General features: G+C 43.6%; 2 protein-coding genes across 2 annotated transcripts; both read left to right on the top strand.

Annotated features, from left to right (window-relative positions):
- The first annotated feature begins 1,755 nt into the window (after window positions 1-1,755).
- Window positions 1,756-17,682, top strand: LOC143422139 (uncharacterized). The gene is made up of 4 exons (XM_076892580.1): window positions 1,756-2,675; window positions 14,933-15,131; window positions 16,070-16,175; window positions 17,376-17,682. Exons 1-4 carry the CDS (start codon window positions 1,803-1,805, stop codon window positions 17,605-17,607), a joined length of 1,410 nt encoding a protein of 469 aa, XP_076748695.1. The 5' UTR covers window positions 1,756-1,802; the 3' UTR covers window positions 17,608-17,682.
- Window positions 8,355-11,932, top strand: LOC143422135 (cytochrome P450 9e2-like). The gene is made up of 3 exons (XM_076892575.1): window positions 8,355-8,752; window positions 9,161-9,551; window positions 11,046-11,932. The coding sequence occupies exons 1-3, from the start codon at window positions 8,355-8,357 to the stop codon at window positions 11,793-11,795; spliced, it is 1,539 nt and encodes a 512-aa protein (XP_076748690.1). The 3' UTR covers window positions 11,796-11,932.
- Window positions 17,683-18,534: the final 852 nt, after the last annotated feature.

Genomic DNA, 18,534 nt, shown 5'->3' with positions numbered 1-18,534 from the left:
GCAATTTCGAGCGTTCACGATTTAAGGACGAACCGAGGCGATTGAGACGAGGCTGGGACAAAGGTGTCTCTTATTCGCTGGCAATCGAACGCGTCCTACCGTTTCGCGGACAGTTCGAGACGGTTCGCGAGATAAAAACAGCCCCGAGATACCGTGGAACGTCTCTGGACTATTTCCGCGGTCACTCCGGGAACATTTGTTGCCCGTCGAGGGATGCTAGAGGGCTTGAAACGTCGCAGACCTCGTGGATGGGAACAGTTTCGAATTTGCTGAAATGTTTCTGCGATCGTAGAGTAGAATAGTTGGTGTCCCCAGCACTCTGGACCATCGTGGATAGAAGTCTACGTGCTATTTTCAACGGCGGACTTTTCCGTTTCCCGTGGCGGTTAAGACGCGACGGATATTGGGAAACGAGTCGGTTAATCATTCGTTGCTTCGCTTCGGAGACTCACGCGACGGATTCAACGGACGAAGTGACACTCGTTCGGAAATAACGGAGAGTCTTCGTGGAATCGACGTTCACGGAGAGGTGCGCCGGGGGTCTAGGAATACCAAAGTGTACCGGTTGATTGTTGGTCCTTCCGCTTTTACGCCGGCAGGTTGAGATATTCGACGTTTATTGACACTGTGGAGAGTTTAAAGCTACAGACATCGAGGGACGTTACTTTGAGTAACGATTTTTAGTCGTTCAGTGGTTCGGATACGGTCGAGCCGTGATAAAAATAGAGTAGCCGATTTATAATTAACTGTCCCGAACCAATTCTCGGCATATATTCGAGAAACCTGTAGAAAAAGTGATAAAACACCTGCGGTAATATTCAGAGTTCATTAAAGAAGCTTAAGGGATTCGAAGAACTGAGACGATCGAAGGAACATTTTCTCTGATCCTTAGCTTTAATTAATGCGTATTATCGCGTACTGCCGCGAGGTATCATCTTAACCCTCTTAAATAAAAAAATTCGAGAAAATATTCATTCCTCCACAGAAGTACCAGAAAGAAAAAAAGCTCGAGAAAATAATAATTCCTTCGCAGAAATACTAGAAATCTGGTCACTGGTAATTTACGAGCGATTCGATCGCGATCAAAGCGATCGACGCGATGAAACCTTTCGAGGAATCGGTGTCGAACGTCGAATCGTCGGATGATATTGATTGGAAGAGCCGGGAAATCTCCGGGGGTAAGGAACAGCGGGTTAATTAGACGTCAGGTTCGACGCTTTGATCGGTTAATAAGGGAATCCCGTCGAATTTTCCCGCTTAACAGGCGCCCGAGCGGGTGGAATTCCTAAATTAACGAACGACTCGCAGCGAGAAGAGGCGACGCGGATATTACATCAGTGTTATTTACCGCTATTGGTGAACGTCAGCTGAGTCTGAACGCTTAGTCGAATTAACGAGGATTCAAGCAGGCTTTGTCTGCTTCGTGGCGGCGGAGGTTTTCGAAAAAAGAAACGTGACAGAGAAGCTATTCGTGGTTTTATTATACACATCGCGGAAGGCACGAAGTTTAAAGTCTGGGAATACCTCTGGAAATATTCGAGCGCGATACAAAGGATTACGGGAGATAAACCAGCGGATAGACGCTCGCCGGAGATTTGTCCACGGGAAATTGTCAGATTCCATCGATACTCTCTCGAACGTCACGAACGTCGTTCAAGAAATACCAAGAATATCTCTTTTCCGATCCGAAACGATCGATCGACAGCTGACACTTGGACTTTTCGAAGTCGAGGAGCGAGCAAGTTTAAAACCAAGTGCGTCCTGTCGAGACGCGGGCAAAAAGAAGGAAGAAAGAGAACATCATGTTCTCCATCACGTCGACTTTCGAGCCACACACGAGGTGCATGCAGGAATCCTCGAGTATGGACGCGTCGGCACGTTCCAGACGCTCCGTCTCCCCTACCACCTGGGGTAACCTAACTTCCAACAGGAACAGAAGCTTCGAGCCTGGCTTCGATCTCGAGGAGAAACCAATGGAGGCGTGCCACTCGTTGTACTTCCTGCTCGACTTTTTCCACCAGTACTACATACCCTCGATCATTCTTTTGGGCTTGGTCGGCAACCTGTTGTCCTGTATCGTGTTCTTGAATACACACCTCAGGATACGAAGCTCCAGCTACTATCTAGCAGCTCTTGCCACGGCAGACTTCGGTTTTCTGATCACTTTGCTGCTAGTCTGGTTGAATAACACGATAGAATGGAAAGTGTTCAACAAAGACGGCTGGTGCGAGACTCTGGTTTACGTGAGCGCCGTCTGCAGCTCTTTGAGCGTATGGCTGATAGTCGCGTTCACCGTCGAGAGGTTCATAGCTGTACAGTACCCTCTGCACAGACCCCATATATGCACTATCGCTCGAGCGAAGACTATCGTGCTGGTGTTGGTGATCCTAGCGTTGGTCAGTCACTCGTACTCGTTCGTCACGGCTGGCGTGGTCGTCAGCCGAGACGGGGAGGAGTATTGTGATCTGAAAGTCGAGTACCTGGAGACGATGAAGATAATCAGCATCATCGACAGCATCGCCAGCCTGATCGCACCGTCGGTGCTGATCATCGTGATGAACACCATGATCATGAGGAACTTGTTGAGGTTCAGCAGGCGGTTCAAGCAGACCTCGGCGACGTCCACTGATTGCCCCAGCACGGAACGATCGGACATCAATTTAAACCAGATTCCGGTAAGCGAACACTTTTCGAGCGTCAATCGTTCGAGGGTTGACGATTCGTAGTGATATTAGGTGGAAGCTTGTTATAATTGAGCTTGATAGGTTGACGGTCGAGTGAACGCCATTTTGGGTGTACGCTACTTGGCGTCAGACTAGATTCCAACTTCTTGTTTTTTACTAAAGGCGTTCGCGATGGAAGAGCGCGTGTAACTTCGGTGAACCTTTTCCGTACGAGCCGAATATTCGGTGCGTAGTATATTTCGAGCGGTTTACCGATGAATCAGCCGAGCAAAAAGCGACGCCCTCTTCTCGTCTAGAAGTTCGACAGCTAATGGACGTCCCTATTTCGAACGCGTGGCGTCGCTCAGCCTCCGCTCTCGTAACTCGACGATATCTTATGTTTTTCTTGCGCGAAAAGAAAACACCAACCGTGAAATGCACGCTGAGCGACATCTTATTCGTGTCGACTCGGTTTTTCGAAACGAACTCGCGTAGCACGCGAAACGCTCGGATTATTATGATCTGAACCAAACTCGATACGATGGGAGAGTAGACAGCGTTGGATCAGCTTGTCGAAGTGTCTCTAACGAATTATACGTGTTCTTTGAGTACTACGAAATTTATTTACTTCGATGCTTCATAACACTTTGACGGCTGCATATCCTGTGCAAATATTCTCGCTTGCCGTCAATGTCTATCGTATAGATTGAACACCGAAGTGGATAGTGTTCTATTTCGAAAAAAATCAAATTTTGCAGAGTGGAGCTACGGCTAATGGTAATTCGTGGTCGTGTTATTTAAATCATAACACATGCCATTTGATAGATTACGATTCCCAATTGATAGCAATAAATTAAATGGAGATGACATTTATCATTATTGGTAATCTCCTATTGTGCTTACTAATTCACTTTCTGTTTGGTGGCGTTTGGATTTAATTCGCTTAGCGTATCCCAGTAATTAATAATTATCTACTTTATTTCGGTTCTGTAATCCTGATTAAATTTGAATATAGTAATTACATGTTTTATTGCATTTCATGATATACGCGATGTTATATATGTATAGATAAGCTGCTGTTCTGAAAATAATTCAGAATATAATTTCAATACATACTATCAGCAGATATTACTGTGATTGTTACGGTTCGTAATTTATGTTAGAGAAACAATAGCACGAACGCATTTATTACGAGAATTGCATGTATTTTTAGCAATATTTACATGTTTTCGGTTGTTCATTTTCTTAATAACATTACCTATCATGGTAAATTACTGTTTAAAAAACTTAAAAGGAGAATTTCATTTAATGTACCATTTGGTACCAGCAGTTTTATAGAGAAATTAGCATTCATCTTAAATTGAGATTTTCTTAAATTATTCCGGGAAATTTCTGAAATTCCTTCAGCTAGCTCGTAATTTATTTTATCATGGCCCTTCTTAGATATTGTTATGTCTAAATACGTTCTGTACACGAGGCTCGCTGCGTCGTTTCTAAACGGTGATTGCTATTTCCATCAGTCGTGGCGGCCCATATGGGCGAAGATTGCCCTACAGACTACAGTGTAAACGACACATTATACAGGTACAGACGTTACTGACGGTCCAATAAACCACAAGGAAACCGCAAGCGGGAATTCTAGTCACAATACCGCCATTACGTAGTCGCATACGATTATTTGTCTATATACATTAACAAAGTGAACTAAAACGTAAAATAGAAGTAACTTTTTTTCTGAACTGTTTTTGCTTTTAGGCAAATTGAAAGCGTCTTGCCTTGGGGACCAAGATTTTACTTCACAGGAAACATGCAATTTCAATGAGTGATCAATTGCGATCAATTTAAACTTGTAGCTCGCACTACGGGAGTAATTGGCAATGAATGGCTTAAAATCATAAACCGTGAACATTATTAGCTTACTTATGGCAAACAGTGAAAGTACGGAATTCAGGAAATCAGTTGTTTCAATTGAAAGACCGCCAATCGTGCTGCATCGCTACAGACACGTGCGTTCTCCAAAATGTCGGCGACCGCTCAGGCGTTCGCCCGCGTCTCGTGAGACATGTTCGCGTGCAGTCCGCGGTCCATTTTAGTTTAGTTTATTATTCTTCTGCTGGTAATACAATATTACCATCTTACTAATAGATGGCTTTTGAAAAGAGCTTCGAGCTCTTATTTTGCCAAACGGAAAACTGTCCTCTTCGCGAGGATGCGCAGCGAATACGAAATTGGTTGCTCGCATTCCATGGACGTCTTTTGCGTTTAATGAAACAACGGTTCGTTCGGAATTCCGCGTCAATCTCATCGTCGGGTTGTTTAATGCAATCATAAAGAGAGTGTTGAGAAACAGTTTCTCAATGAAACGGTAAGCATATTCATTTGGAACCTGGTAAACGACGAACGCGTGTACGATTCACGGAAATTCGTGTCGATGAGAGGCGCGTTGTTCGTGAACTACTGTTGCTGAAATTAATGCTCTGCTGAAATGGGAGGAGTAAACAAGCGAACTTTTTACTGAAAATTCATCGCGTTTGAAATATTCCTTGGCATCGTGAGGAAACGCGAAAGCGCGTTGCGTATTTAAACCATCTATGCTGCGGTTTACTATATATTTTTTTTATTTCAGTTGAGAGAAACTGTTTGTTCTCGTAAACATGAAAATCCTTTTTTTCTGATATTAAAAATTGTGTTGAATGTAATTTCAGTCTCTTTCGTTTCCCAACGATCCAACGCACGATGCTAGTTCGTTGGAGAGGATTAAGCTGACCTTGCGAAATCGTTTGAAGTATCGCCACTTTTAAAAAGCAGTCGCGCGACAAGCGGTGTACCGATTGGTGACCATTAATTTTACCGTATGAAATTTTTTTTTCTATCTTTAACTCCGGGCTATACTTCATTTCGGTTGCGTGGGTTCGCTTTGTATACATCGTTGCGGCGCGTATTATTCAAGGTTCCCGCGTTATTAAAACGGGCCGGCGATGCAAGCTCGATTTACGACGCAGCAGCCAATAACAATTAGCAATTTCGTCTGAACGTTATTGGGAAATGAAACGCAATGGCATATACACGCAGCTGATAGAAGGAGCGTAGCAAAGTCATAAACTATTCCTTCGGGTAGTTCAACCGAATATTACAGCCGATCGCAGAATTGCATATGACCATCTTGTTTACGATACGCGTGTATCATCCTAATAAATTTATTCACTTTTTATGCGTTACGCGGAGAGTAATACATAAAACGCGTGTATCTAAAATATATTTTTACACGTTACGTAGGATGAAAAAATTGTTGAAGGGTGCAGCTGCGAAAAGCCGATAACACGCGTTAGACGTTAAAACCGATATACCTGGCACATTGAATGAAATAATCGCGCGAGACAAGTTCAGAGGAGCGAGTATTTCCGATTTGATCATCGCTAGCGAACAAAACTGGACGCAGTCACCGTTCTAAAATCGAACGAAACAATTTCCGTGGCCCCACGAGGCCGACCTCGTATATCACCGAATATCTTCTCCCATACGAAACTATAACTCGTCCGTGGCTGTCGATAGTAGACGGTGATGGCTTACGAGTCGACTATTTTCGATCGTTGTATAAATATCTCCGGCTTATGTAACCGTTCGCCATTCATCTTTATGGATTCAACCTGGATCTCGTTTTCTACCCGTCCACGGGTGTCCGCTCTGATCGATTCTTTCCCGATGCGTCGGTCCATAACGGTTCGTCGCGGTGTCGCGAATCGCGCGATACGGAACACCGTCGCCTGTCCCTCTGGACGAGGCTCACAGATTTGATCAATCATATTTGTCTACGTAGGGTGTTCGTGAATTAAAACAGTGGGACGGATAGTGGGTGTATCGTTTAAAAGTAGCGAAGGATACGGTGCGCGATGCACGATGCATTGGAAATTAGCGCCACGACGTTGTTCACGCCTATCTAGGCTGTCGACGATACGCCGATCGATCGACACTGTGTAGTTGAAAGGCGGAACTTAGATAATGGGTTTCGCATGATCGTCAACTCTTTGGTCGACAGCCATTTTACCGCGTTTTGTTGATAGACTGGTATAATTCATTTTTACGTCGCATAGCGTATCTGCGTTTAGCGTGTGGGTTATCGCTACATTGCTGTATGTGCATGGAAGTGTATATTGTATATTTTTAAACACACGGAAATCATGCAAGCGAATTCTTGAGATTCAAAAGCCTCAGCCCTTCCGAGTTAACTAAATATTCCTTGCTTCAATTAAATACTAATGATATTCGATATAATTCAGGTGTATTTCTTTAATCAATGTATAAAAGGTACTGCAAAAAAGGTAGAATCGTTTATCTCATAAAAAAACCACCTATTAAATGTATTACATGATTCAAAGCTGTCCAACTTAGTGATTCACTGAAGCTATTCATATAATAAGGATCCCGAATGGTGGTGCCGTCCCCATTGTCTTTTTTCCAATAGACACGTGTCTAACCTTAATACAGGTTTCGATAAAAATCGCTTTGTACTTCTCCCGCTGTTACTCCGTCTATATTTAGCTGTACCGTGATTTCGATCATGTCAGGGGAACTTGGTTTCTGAATTTGCATGACGAACCGCTTTGTCTTCGGTCAATGATACGACGAATCGATAGTAGGCGGATACAGGGGCGTAAATGGTCTCGGATGACTTGTAAAACCATTCCTTTTCTCGTTTCGACACGCGTAAAGTGATACACTCGAACGGTGATAACTGAATTTTTTTTCTGAACTCTAGTTTGGTACTTGAAAACTTCACCTCATTTTTACAAGGTTAAAAGAAATCAGTTGCGGTGCGCAACGTTTATCTGTAAGGACTCTAAGAAAGGAGGAAAGGACGAGAAACAGATCCTGAGAGTGTTACCTTGTAATCAAGAGCACAATTATTAGAGTAACGAAGCTGCATCATCGAAAATCGATAATTGCACAGGCGAATGAGATTTACGACGGAGCTCCAATGGTATTTGTTTCTCTGGTTTACTCGTTTTCTTCAAGAGAAGAAATTGAATTACACCTGGATGGTAGTCGTCAGTTGGCAAACGCAATTAACGCAATAGTGCTCTTCAGCGCAGTTTTTCCACTGAAAACAGATCCCTTTTCTTTTCAAATGAATTGCGCTCCGAGCAAAAGTGCTTGAAAGAGTTGCACAGTTCGCTATACGAGGATGAACATCGACATACGTGTGATTGTGCAAGCATACATTCTTGACCAACATTCAAAGTTGTCTGCGATTCAATGCCAAGTATAATGGATCTACATCAATAGCTGGGATTGAACCGATTCGTTGATGAAATCCATTTGCAACCAGCACGATTATAAACACGACACTACACGTGGATGGCTTTATTGCTTTCTAATCGAGGCAGCTTCTCTACTTGCGTCGAATACTATCTTTATTTTTACTCTATCGTCGACGATATCTGTTCCGTCAGTAGCAAACTGTTCAGAAATGCGAAACGAGCGAAGTTGAAATCTTGTTACGTCCCTGTGTTGTTTCCAAAGTCACATGACCGTAACTTCGTTACGTGATTCGAGTTATTTCGTCACTCGCAGTCGTACGAGAGTATATTACGTTTTAGAATTCGTGTAATTCATCAGAGTTGTGCCGCGTAAACCCTCTCGAGACAGTTCCTCGATCAGTTAAATCTTCCATGAGAGCTTAACACCGTCAACATGGACTCGTTGACGTTAATCCTATCTTTCCTACTAGGAGTCTGTCTCATCTATTACTTTCTGCGGAAACCGCTAACCCATTTCAGACACCTCGATCTTCCGCATCTACCACCGATTCCCATCTTAGGCAACATGGCGCCGTACGTGTTGCGTCGCGTTTCTATGCTCGAGTGCCTCCAAAAACCGTACCATCGTTTCGCGCACGCCAAGTATTTCGGTTTCTACCACTTCACGACACCGGTGATAGTGATTCGCGACCCTGAACTGATCACCTCTGTCACCGTTACCAACTTCGACCATTTCTGCGACCATCGCGGCTTCGTCGACGAGGATCTGGATCCGCTGATGGGCAAGAATCTGCTAACACTTCGTGGCGATCGTTGGAGAGAAATGAGGAGGTAATTTCAATTCGCCACCCCTTTTAAGCTCGGCGTACACTTCGATCGTATTCTCGTTGCTGCGTGCATAGACGAGGGTTGCAACGTAACTGCAAATTGGAATCCGATACGGAGGGTTGATTTCATCTGTTCTCTCGTATCGTATCGTCCTGAAAGACAGTGGCGTATCATTTTTCCACAAACCACTGTACGTTCAAATATTTATACGTAGCGGTGCGATGCCTGTTAACCTACACAGAGTAGTATAACCGAGAAAACAAAGTCGTGGCGTTTTGGAGCGTGGATGTATCGGGGTGTATCGAATTGAATATCCTCCATTCTTTATGAGATCTTCGAAGCGTGGTCGATATTCGCGACTAAATAAATATCCCATGCAAACCGAGCGATTGAACGGAAACTTTCTAACAGGTTACTGAGCCCGATATTCACCTCTAGCAAGATGAGGGTCATGTTCGGTTTGATCAGCGACTGCGCGGACAATTTGACGGATTTAATTGCGAGGGGATCGAAAGAGGGACAGGTGTTCGACACAAAGGAGGTCTTTCGTCGATACGCGAACGACGTGGTGGCTAGTTGTAACTTTGGTTACGCGGTGGACTCGATGAGAGACCCGGAGAACAAGTTCTACGTCTTTGCCAAAGAGACGCTGAACTTCATGTCCTCTCTTTCGCTCAAGTTCGCGATAGGAAAGAACTTCTCGAGCATAATGAGGCTGTTGGGCATTAAGATGGTCAATGATAACGCCCGGGAATACCTTGTGCGCCTCGTGGCAGACACGGTTAAGACGAGAGAGGAGAAGGTAGGTTGAATGGCAAATTGTATCTCACTCATAATCAAATTCACCATAATTATTTTTGACGTCCATGTTCTCGTATGATCAGTTCTGTAGTCGAATCGAGTACAGGTATATAGAAATTTTATCGGTTTTACAGCCAGTACCTTTGGCGTGAATGCCAATAAAACCCTCTGCACGAACAAAAGTACCACGTACGTAGGTGGTGCCGCCGTTGTTTGATTTTTTTCAATCAATAGTGATCTATAGGTATACAAATACCACGTATTATGTTGCACCATACCTATAGCAGACTCTGCATAGGGATGCAGATTTTAAAAATTCTAAAAAAGACCTGACAATGTGCCTTGGATCTTTAGTAGAAGATTAAAGAAGAGCATATATCAGCAAATCATATTGCTGTTCCGAAAAAGGAGTGATATAAACACACAAAGAAGTGTGAAACTATTTCTTTTCTTAATAAAATATTCGTCCTTAAAAAGGATAACGTTAAATCTGATCGAAAAAGAATATATAATAAGAATAATTTTAATACTTGAAACATTTGATGTGTATACAAACTTGTGCAACAGACTGTATGTTGAGCATTCCATAAGTTGATGAAGTTTCTGTTTCCTAACTAGGTTAAATCGCAATCTTTCCGGGATTGAAGGAACAAGAAGGACGTTCCTTTAATTTAATATTGGAAAAGGGCAAAGGAAATGTACAGTCGCGACTAGATGGTCATTCTTTAATAACGTTTGAAGGATTTATCGGAGTGCCGCGGATTTCATCGCATCACTATGATACGAAAATAGGTTTCCCATATCGCTTTGAAAAGCGATATGAAACATTCTAAATGTGATACTATTATCGAATCGAAGAGATAACAAAAGCGTCATCAGTCTGCTTGTTTTGATGCTTTCAGTATTTTCGCGTGCACATGTACGCGATGATTTTTTTTTTATTACTACTATCATCATCATTAAGAAAGCGATATCGTTGTGGTATGAAATTTTGGTTACGATTCTCTTTATCTTCGTTTTTGCTTAACAAATTAAAATTGCTCGTATTTTACAACGTTTTGTGACCAACTTGATGTTTTAATGAAACTATAACCCGAACAGATGGCTGCACTACATGTATCTAGAGATCACTATGATTCGTGTAGTATGTTTAACGTTAACGCTCTCAGCTCAGAGCGAACAGTGAACCTGTTAATTTCCCGTAATTTGCATTTTAAAGGCCTCATCTATCATCCCATCTGCTAACCACAAACATTTACAACGGTCTTCTTCGTGCCACTAATCTACCAAATCTCCTTTATCGCTGTTTCACGCTATTTCACGCTCAAACCTAATCCCTCGTTACGAGAATATAAATTCTCCTTCAGTTTTCCTAATTCCTAACGCAAAGCTCTCAACTTCTACCCATCTCGTTTCCTCGTCCTTCTGAAAATTCTATCATCGCGTTCCCATAGAAATACAATCGGCAACGTTACTCAAGCTGTCTCTAAAACAGGGCATCTATCGACCGGACATGATCCAGCTGATGATGGAGTCCAGAAACAGGGATGGAAAGGGACTAACGATCGAGGACATGGCCTGCGAAGCGTTCATCTTTTTCCTCGCTGGGTTCGACGGGATATCCAACTTGATCTGCTTCGCGATACACGAGATCGCCGTGAATCCCGAGGTGCAAGCCACCCTCTACGCGGAGATCGAGGAGGTGGTGCGAAAAACCGGGGGGAAGCCGACTTACGACTCCTTGAAGAGTACGCGGTACTTGGACGCTGTGATCAACGAAGTTCTCAGACTCTACATCGCGGCACAGTTTCTGGATCGCGTATGCGTGAAGGAGTTCGAGTTTCCGCCAGCAACGGCAACTTCGAAACCGATCACCGTGAAACCAGGCGATATTGTGTGGTACCTACCGCTGGCTATGCATCGCGACCCGAAATATTACCCAGAGCCAACCAGGTTCGATCCTGATCGATTTTTAAACGGCGAACCGACGCACCCTGCTTACGTGCCGTTTGGATTGGGACCCAGGTTCTGTATCGGGAACAGACTGGCCATGTTGGAGTGCAAAGTCGCGTTGTTTTATTTAGTGTGGCGTTGCAGGCTGGAAGCCTGTAATAAAACGCAGATTCCTATGCGGTTGGATAGAAAGAGTTTCACGTTGATGCCAGAGAAGGGATTTTGGTTGAAGTTTCGTACCAGGGATCAAAATTATCCGTCGGGAGTAGAGGGCGAAATAAAGAGGCTTTGAGTGTAATTACGAGGATCAGAGAAAAGACTAAAAGTTAAGAATCGTCAATTGAAAATGATCGCGATTCTCTTGGGAATACTTCGCAATCCTCAAGGAAGTCGTGGTCTGTGCGATAAGAGCCATCGTTAAATATCATCGCCGATAAATATTTTTACAGATACTGCTTACTTACCCCAGGACGTGTACCGCCTTTTATAGTAGCCTGGACGCGGAAACGCGAATTACAATAATATAGCGGTGAGGTAATGTAGTCATAGCAGAACAGCGAGAAGCAGAAACGCGTGTATCTCTTTTCTAACTCACCGGTTGCGCGTTTTCTTCGTGAACGTAACCCATACAATTAAACCTCCCACGAGAAATGAATTTTATTATACCGATTCGAAGAAAAAACCTGGTGCGGGCAGAACAATTTTTTGTCTCGATTCCGAAGTTTCGAATAAAGTAATTTGGCGGTCTTTGCCCGCGTTAGCGAGTTTCCAATGGAGAGAAAACTACCCTCTATTTATCGAAACGGAGGGCATTCGGTATTCTTCTCAGACTAAAAAGATATAATTTCGTTTCCACCAAGTGCTTTTCGTACCGTCGAACGTAATAACGAGATGCGGAATATTTTTGCTCGCTCGCTTTCCCCATCTGGTTCAGTTCGACGAAATTAATATTGTTACGAATCAAATTGACTTTAATTTCCTCGCGTTCGCAACTTTACATTTAAATACTTCCAATCGAACAGAAACCGTGAGGTGTACAATAAGTGACGCGTGCGCTTTTCCGTGCTGTATTATTTCTACTCGAAATTATTGGACAGTTTTATAGATTCAGTGCCACCCGATAACATCGGCGGTTCGTTAACGCCGCGCGGTCTGGTTCAAGCGTAACGAGCAAATCATATACACGCGCGCACTTTCGACTTTAATTACCATGAAATCTACATAAAAGCACGCTGATATAGCAGTTCGAGTGCGCTCTTTCATCGACCCTAAATTTTTTGGGTCACGTTTGTATTTCCTTCACCCTTTCGATTTAAAATGGATTAAACTTCTAATAAGTAACCAGGTTATTGCGATCCTATCCTCTAAAACATCGTCGTACAATGACTGCACATTCCCGACTATCGATTTAAGATAGATACAGTCATCGCACGACGAAATCGCGTATAACAGCTACTTTCGAATGCTATCAAGAGCATTAGATACGGTCAGTGTCGTTTAATTTGAGTCCATTGTTCTCGTCTTAATGACTAGATACGATCGCCACGATGTATCACAGTAAATCTCCGACTAAATATTGAACTTGTTGCCAGTGTCACATAACTCTAAACCAGTTGTCGTTGTTCCTGTTTAATTGCCCGCGGATTGTAGGTATCCCGTACTCCAGAGGATTCCAACACTTGCGATTAAACCGAGGATAGTTTCGCAGAGAGTGAGCGTGGGCGGCGGATGGCTTCCGCAACGGAAACGCTCGCTGACGTTACAATCGTAATGTCCTCCACTGGTGCGTATTCTATTTTCGACGAATAAACAACGGAAAAATAACTGAAAAGCAATAGAAAGTGGAATTTCGTAGCCGGGGCCAACATTTTCCATTTTCTCACGGTTGAAACATTTTAATTCAGGATTACACGGAAGATTTTGTTGTCCGTTGCGCGCGCGAGCGCCGATGGAAATCAAAGAAACGAACGGCTGCCCCGGTTTTTATCTCGAATTGCGTGTAAAGCTCGCGGAAAATTCTGCGAGCGCGCGTATGCAAATGGAACGCGGTAAACCGAGTGCATGGAGTCGTGTGCGTGCAAAGAATTTATCAAAAGGGCGCACAATTTTCCATCTACGCCAAAAATACTATTAAATTGCGCGGGGTTTAAGCGAAGGCCTTTGGAAAGATAGAGGTTTTTAAACCATGAGTTACGATAAAACGCATTGCTTATCAAAACGGAGACGTCCTCGAGAGCGAAGTCCTTGACACAATATTTGTTCACAATCATAATATTTACCGACAACATATTTTAGCTTGAAATTCATTAAGCGAAGCTTGCGAGTAACACAGCAGCTGCTCTCGGTTACTTAACTTGTATGCACTCGATGAGCGTGGTTCGATAACATACTTCCCAGTTTACCAGAGGTATGAGTGACATCGATGTTACGATTTGAGACTACACTGTTCTTACAAGAAGAGTTTCGAACCTTCGCGTTGCCGATATAGAATGAAACTTTGTACACTGATAAGTTTCCCGGCGATGAACAAACTGAAATACTCATTCGTAATTATTCGAACGGGAAACTCTATACATTGCATGGATACGTGGATCACTTCGATGTCGAAGTGACATCTTTGTGATAAGCGGATACAATACCCCTATCTGATGATACTGAGTACGCCAGAGATGACGTTTCAAGAAACTGATATCATCGTCGAAAAGTTATGCTCGTTTCGTAGACTTTTATTACCAAGTTGCTCTTATTTTTCCCCTGGATTTTTGGATCGTCGATTGAATCGTGCGCGAGAACTAGTAGGATAGAATTTCGAACGGCAATGAATGGGTTACATAAAGCGCCCCATTCGAACAGCCGATTCCCAGAACATACAACCCCATCTGCAAACTCGTACTAACTGTTAAGGGCCAGGAATAACTGGAGTCTATACTTAGGCAAAGTTTCAGGACTTTGAATGGCTCTGAACGTGTGAGTAGGGAGTGATAGTCGTAGTCATTATTCGGGTAGTTTCAGCGGAAGATATGTAGGTCAAGAGGAGGCAGTGCCCATGGGGTGCGGATAATGGTGATTACAGAAGAGATGGATTCAATACGCCGTCCTCTCTTTAATGCTTTGTCCGAAATATTTCATCGTAGCAACCTCCGAGCCAAATTTAACCATCTCAGAAATCCAAGACCCGGAGGGTGGGAATACGAAAGCCTAACACATCCTACTATTTTGAAAATCTCTGCTAAAGTAGTTGATAAAAAATTGTGAAAAATATTCCCGGTTTTACGCTGCAAATATTAGTAAAATTTCGAGAGAGTAACGAGCACTTTGGGGCTGGTAATAAATATTTTCATTAATAAAGCGAGAAGAATTTGAATAACGAGAAACGAAACCGTGTACACATAGAGAAACCCCTCGTTAACGTTCGTCTTCAATTTCCAGAGTGCCAGTAGCAGTAACAACGGTGCCGGGGGTATAAAAATGGGAGCAGTGGTAGGAGGGAGGCGGCCACCCTCGCAGCAATCGTTTCACTCGTCGAAGAACAACCATTCCCATCATTCTCGGCATCAGACCACGTCCGCGCCACCGTCCACACCGCGAAACGCCTGTCAGCTGCCCGAAATAGGGACTCGTTGTATACGTAAGTAATACCTCCGCTTTTATCCGTCTCCGTTTATCCCCGTTCATCCCCCGCTTTATCGTGTCCCACCGGAAACGTGATCGAATGCAATCGCTTTCACCCTCGGTTCAATACCTCGATCTCTTCAGCCGCGTTTAACGCGTCGCGGAGCACAGCCATCGGTGGTTTACGTCGACCATCCTGATTTTAGACGCAACCAGTGGTCCCCTCATAGGCGTTTTAATCCTCTCTGATTGTACTCGAAGCTGGAGCGTAATTGAGCGTCGCATCGTCCAATCGAACGAACTGCTTCCAACAAGCTGCTGCCTGAAACTATAGTTGCGATAGTCTCGTTGGAAGTAGCGTGGGTTCGAATATTATAGTACATTAGGAATTTCCACGCGCCAAATTCCATGGAATTTATTGAACTTTTGTTGGGATCTACGCTTCACTTTGTCGGACGAATCGTCGTTTTATAAAAAGATTCTCCCATGCGACCAGTAGCAAGTTTTTTTCCACGCTGTAACACTTTTCAACTTTCGACCGTTCGCTCGTGAAACCAGTCGGAATTGGTATATGTTATGATGGTTATTCCAAACTTTTTGGTTAATCTCGACTGCCACGGAAAACGAGAAGTTAAATTAGAGAGGCGAAGCATACGTTGACGTTGCCGTAACCTCGAATGGGATTACCATTTAATACGCTCTGATTAAGGATTCGCGCAACTAAACACGCATCCGGTGGGAAATTACTCTATCCGGAGCGGTGATGCTTCACGAATGAAATAACGTATCGGAACTAGAAAATTTGGGATTAAGGTTGAGAGACTCTGATCTAAAGCAGGGAGTTCGAGCATGTTCATCGCGATGTTTAAAGCACGTGTATACATGCCACCTGAACAGCCCGAGGAGCATCAGTTTCTGAACTTAAATCGTTTCGCTCGTTTCTTTCTGTTGCAGACATCAGATCGTCTTCGAGGAATCTCGTATCCACGAGAAATCAGCAAAGCATCACGAAAATGCTTCTGCTAATTAGCACGGTCTTCATTCTTCTCAATTTACCAAGGTAAGCTTTTGTAGGAAGATTTATTCCCATCCTTAGCTAAAATGCTCTACAAATTCCTTTCTCCAGCTGTCTTCAAGTAGCTTCGAGCTTGTTGTATCTTTCTCGAGCTAAGTTGTTTCGTACTTTTCGAGATTTTACAAGCATGCCAAGTTATCGATTATAATTTTCTGCAAGTATGCTAGTACAGTGGCTTAAGGTGTACCTCTCGTTGCTTGTATATACGAGAACGGATTGATGATTGAAATAACTCAAGCAAGTAACGTCGCGTGGAATCCTATGCACGCGGAAATACCAAAATATATGTTCCCAATTAATCATCCTCGATCACATCCCTAGAGAGGATGTTCTCAGTTGCATCGTAAGAGATAAACGCAGCAGTTTCAAAAGATGAACAATCGTAACCGTAACGAACGACTTTCATACGTTATTTTCACTTTGCGTGGCGTTCCCATATTTTAAAACGCATCTCGAAACCAATATTTCAGCTGCGCGTATAAAAGTTTCGATCCACGCGAGATCCTCGTTTAGTCGGATTGATTCCAATTACCGGGACTTTACTGCAATCCTAATTTGCACAGGATCGCGACGAATAATTTCTCATCCGCTATATGGGATTGAATTTCAATGCGCTCCGCGCGTTCTAAAAAGGGAATTCGACTTTAGTTTCATTTATTATTTATCCCGTACATCGGGACGCCGTAGTACTTCCAATACGGTATTATTCAGAGCGGCTGTATATCCTGTTGAAACCCGCAGCGCGCGTGCTTAAATGAACTCCTCTATTTTAAATAACCTAGCGGCAAGCAATGTAGAAATGCGAGAATCCTCTGTGAATCCTCATTTCTCCCTGGACATTTTCATCGGTCAATGCCTAAAACCCGAGCCGCTCGACGATCGTTATGAATAATTCGCGCTCGAGAACATTAACGACGGTACACGCATCGCATTACGCGATACCATGCACCGTCGACGAGAACTTTTATTATCTCTTTTATGCTTGTTACGAGTTAGGCAAAGCATACTTTGTCGAGTGAAGCCAATTTATAGTTGCACGAGGATGCAAAATGTCGAAATTGAGTTTTCGATCGCGTTACGTTCAAACGTAGGGAGCACGAGTCGATGGAAAGAAAGCTCGTTCTCATAATCACAGTCGATCGAACATCGATTGAAATAATAAAACGCGAACGCTTGTTCTTCCAGTTACGTGATTCGGCTATGCGTGTTCTTCTTCACCCTGGCTAGCAAGAACGCGCCCGATCTCCTCTGGTGTCTGCAGCAATTTTTCATGCTGCTCTACTATACCAACTTCAGCATCAACTTTCTGCTGTACGCGATGTGCGGGATCACGTTCCGGCGCTGTCTGCAACAGCTGCTTCGCAAGGTACTGAAAAGCATGACCAGGTACCATTGCAATCCGCAACGGTACATATAGGCCTCGTGGCGAGAATTCCGTGTGAACCGGGACAGCGCCACGGCCACGGAGCCTGTGAATCTGTGAGCAGAACCGACGCTCCCGATTTGGGAGAATCGCGAAGCGTCGCAGCGTCGCGTGACCAAAATGGCTGAGATTGGTTACGCGACCGACTTGGACATCGCTGGAAGTTTGGAAGCGGCATTTGGCTCCGAGACACGTTCGAGTCGTTTCCGGTTAGAGCGAGCGAGCGTTTGAACCGCGCGTTCGTAGCTGGTTCAAGGATGCGTGTTCGAGGAGGACTGTACGCTCTCGATGGAATGGCGTGACAATTGTTTCGGAAGGGAAGCGATCGAGAAAGTTCGAAGGATGAACAATTGCGGATGAAAAGGTTTGTGATTTATATAGTTGGTGGTATCTCGTTTTTGGAAAAGCATTGAAGCGGAAGGACGCGGTGTAGATCGCGAGAGGGATCACTTCAATTGTGGTCTGCTTCTTTTGAGTTAACTGATAGACGTTTAGTTGCATCTTCCAAATGTATTGTACAACAGAAAATCAGTCATTGTCGTTATAACGGTAGGAAATAAGATTATTGTACAAATGATTTTATGATGGTGAATCTTCAGTAAGTACTTGCGACATCATCTACAGAGTAAAACTCGAAGAACTTAATTGTATCGATATAATATTGGCCACTACACTACACCACAGATAGCGTAATTCTAGCGAAATATCAGTCTTTACGAAAAGCATCGATGTCTTGTACTGATTGTTATTTCGAAATTAAGTAGAAGTGACAGACTGTCATACGTGAATCGATCAATTTAAATAGATTCGTTTACCACTTTTTATTCGATGTATATGGATTAGACGTGTACAGTAATGAATTACAAAATACGAAACGAAATATCTTTGCTACCTGCGCCCCTCAACTACGAGGACGGTATC

The sequence above is a fragment of the Xylocopa sonorina genome, chromosome 3 (genome assembly GCF_050948175.1).
Source record: "Xylocopa sonorina isolate GNS202 chromosome 3, iyXylSono1_principal, whole genome shotgun sequence".
In the NCBI taxonomy this organism is placed as follows: Eukaryota; Metazoa; Arthropoda; class Insecta; order Hymenoptera; family Apidae; genus Xylocopa; species Xylocopa sonorina.
The sequence above is the reverse complement of the archived record's forward strand: the minus strand, read 5'-3'. Positions and strand labels throughout refer to the sequence as shown.

Coding starts and splice junctions, on each gene's coding strand:
- LOC143422139 (XM_076892580.1), top strand. CDS start 1,803: ATGTTCTCCATCACGTCGACTTTCGAGCCACACACGAGGTGCATGCAG. Junction 2,676..14,932: donor TCAATTTAAACCAGATTCCG/GTAAGCGAACAC, acceptor TTCAATTTCCAG/AGTGCCAGTAGCAGTAACAA. Junction 16,176..17,375: donor ATTCTTCTCAATTTACCAAG/GTAAGCTTTTGT, acceptor TTGTTCTTCCAG/TTACGTGATTCGGCTATGCG.
- LOC143422135 (XM_076892575.1), top strand. CDS start 8,355: ATGGACTCGTTGACGTTAATCCTATCTTTCCTACTAGGAGTCTGTCTC. Junction 8,753..9,160: donor CGTTGGAGAGAAATGAGGAG/GTAATTTCAATT, acceptor ACTTTCTAACAG/GTTACTGAGCCCGATATTCA. Junction 9,552..11,045: donor TTAAGACGAGAGAGGAGAAG/GTAGGTTGAATG, acceptor TCTCTAAAACAG/GGCATCTATCGACCGGACAT.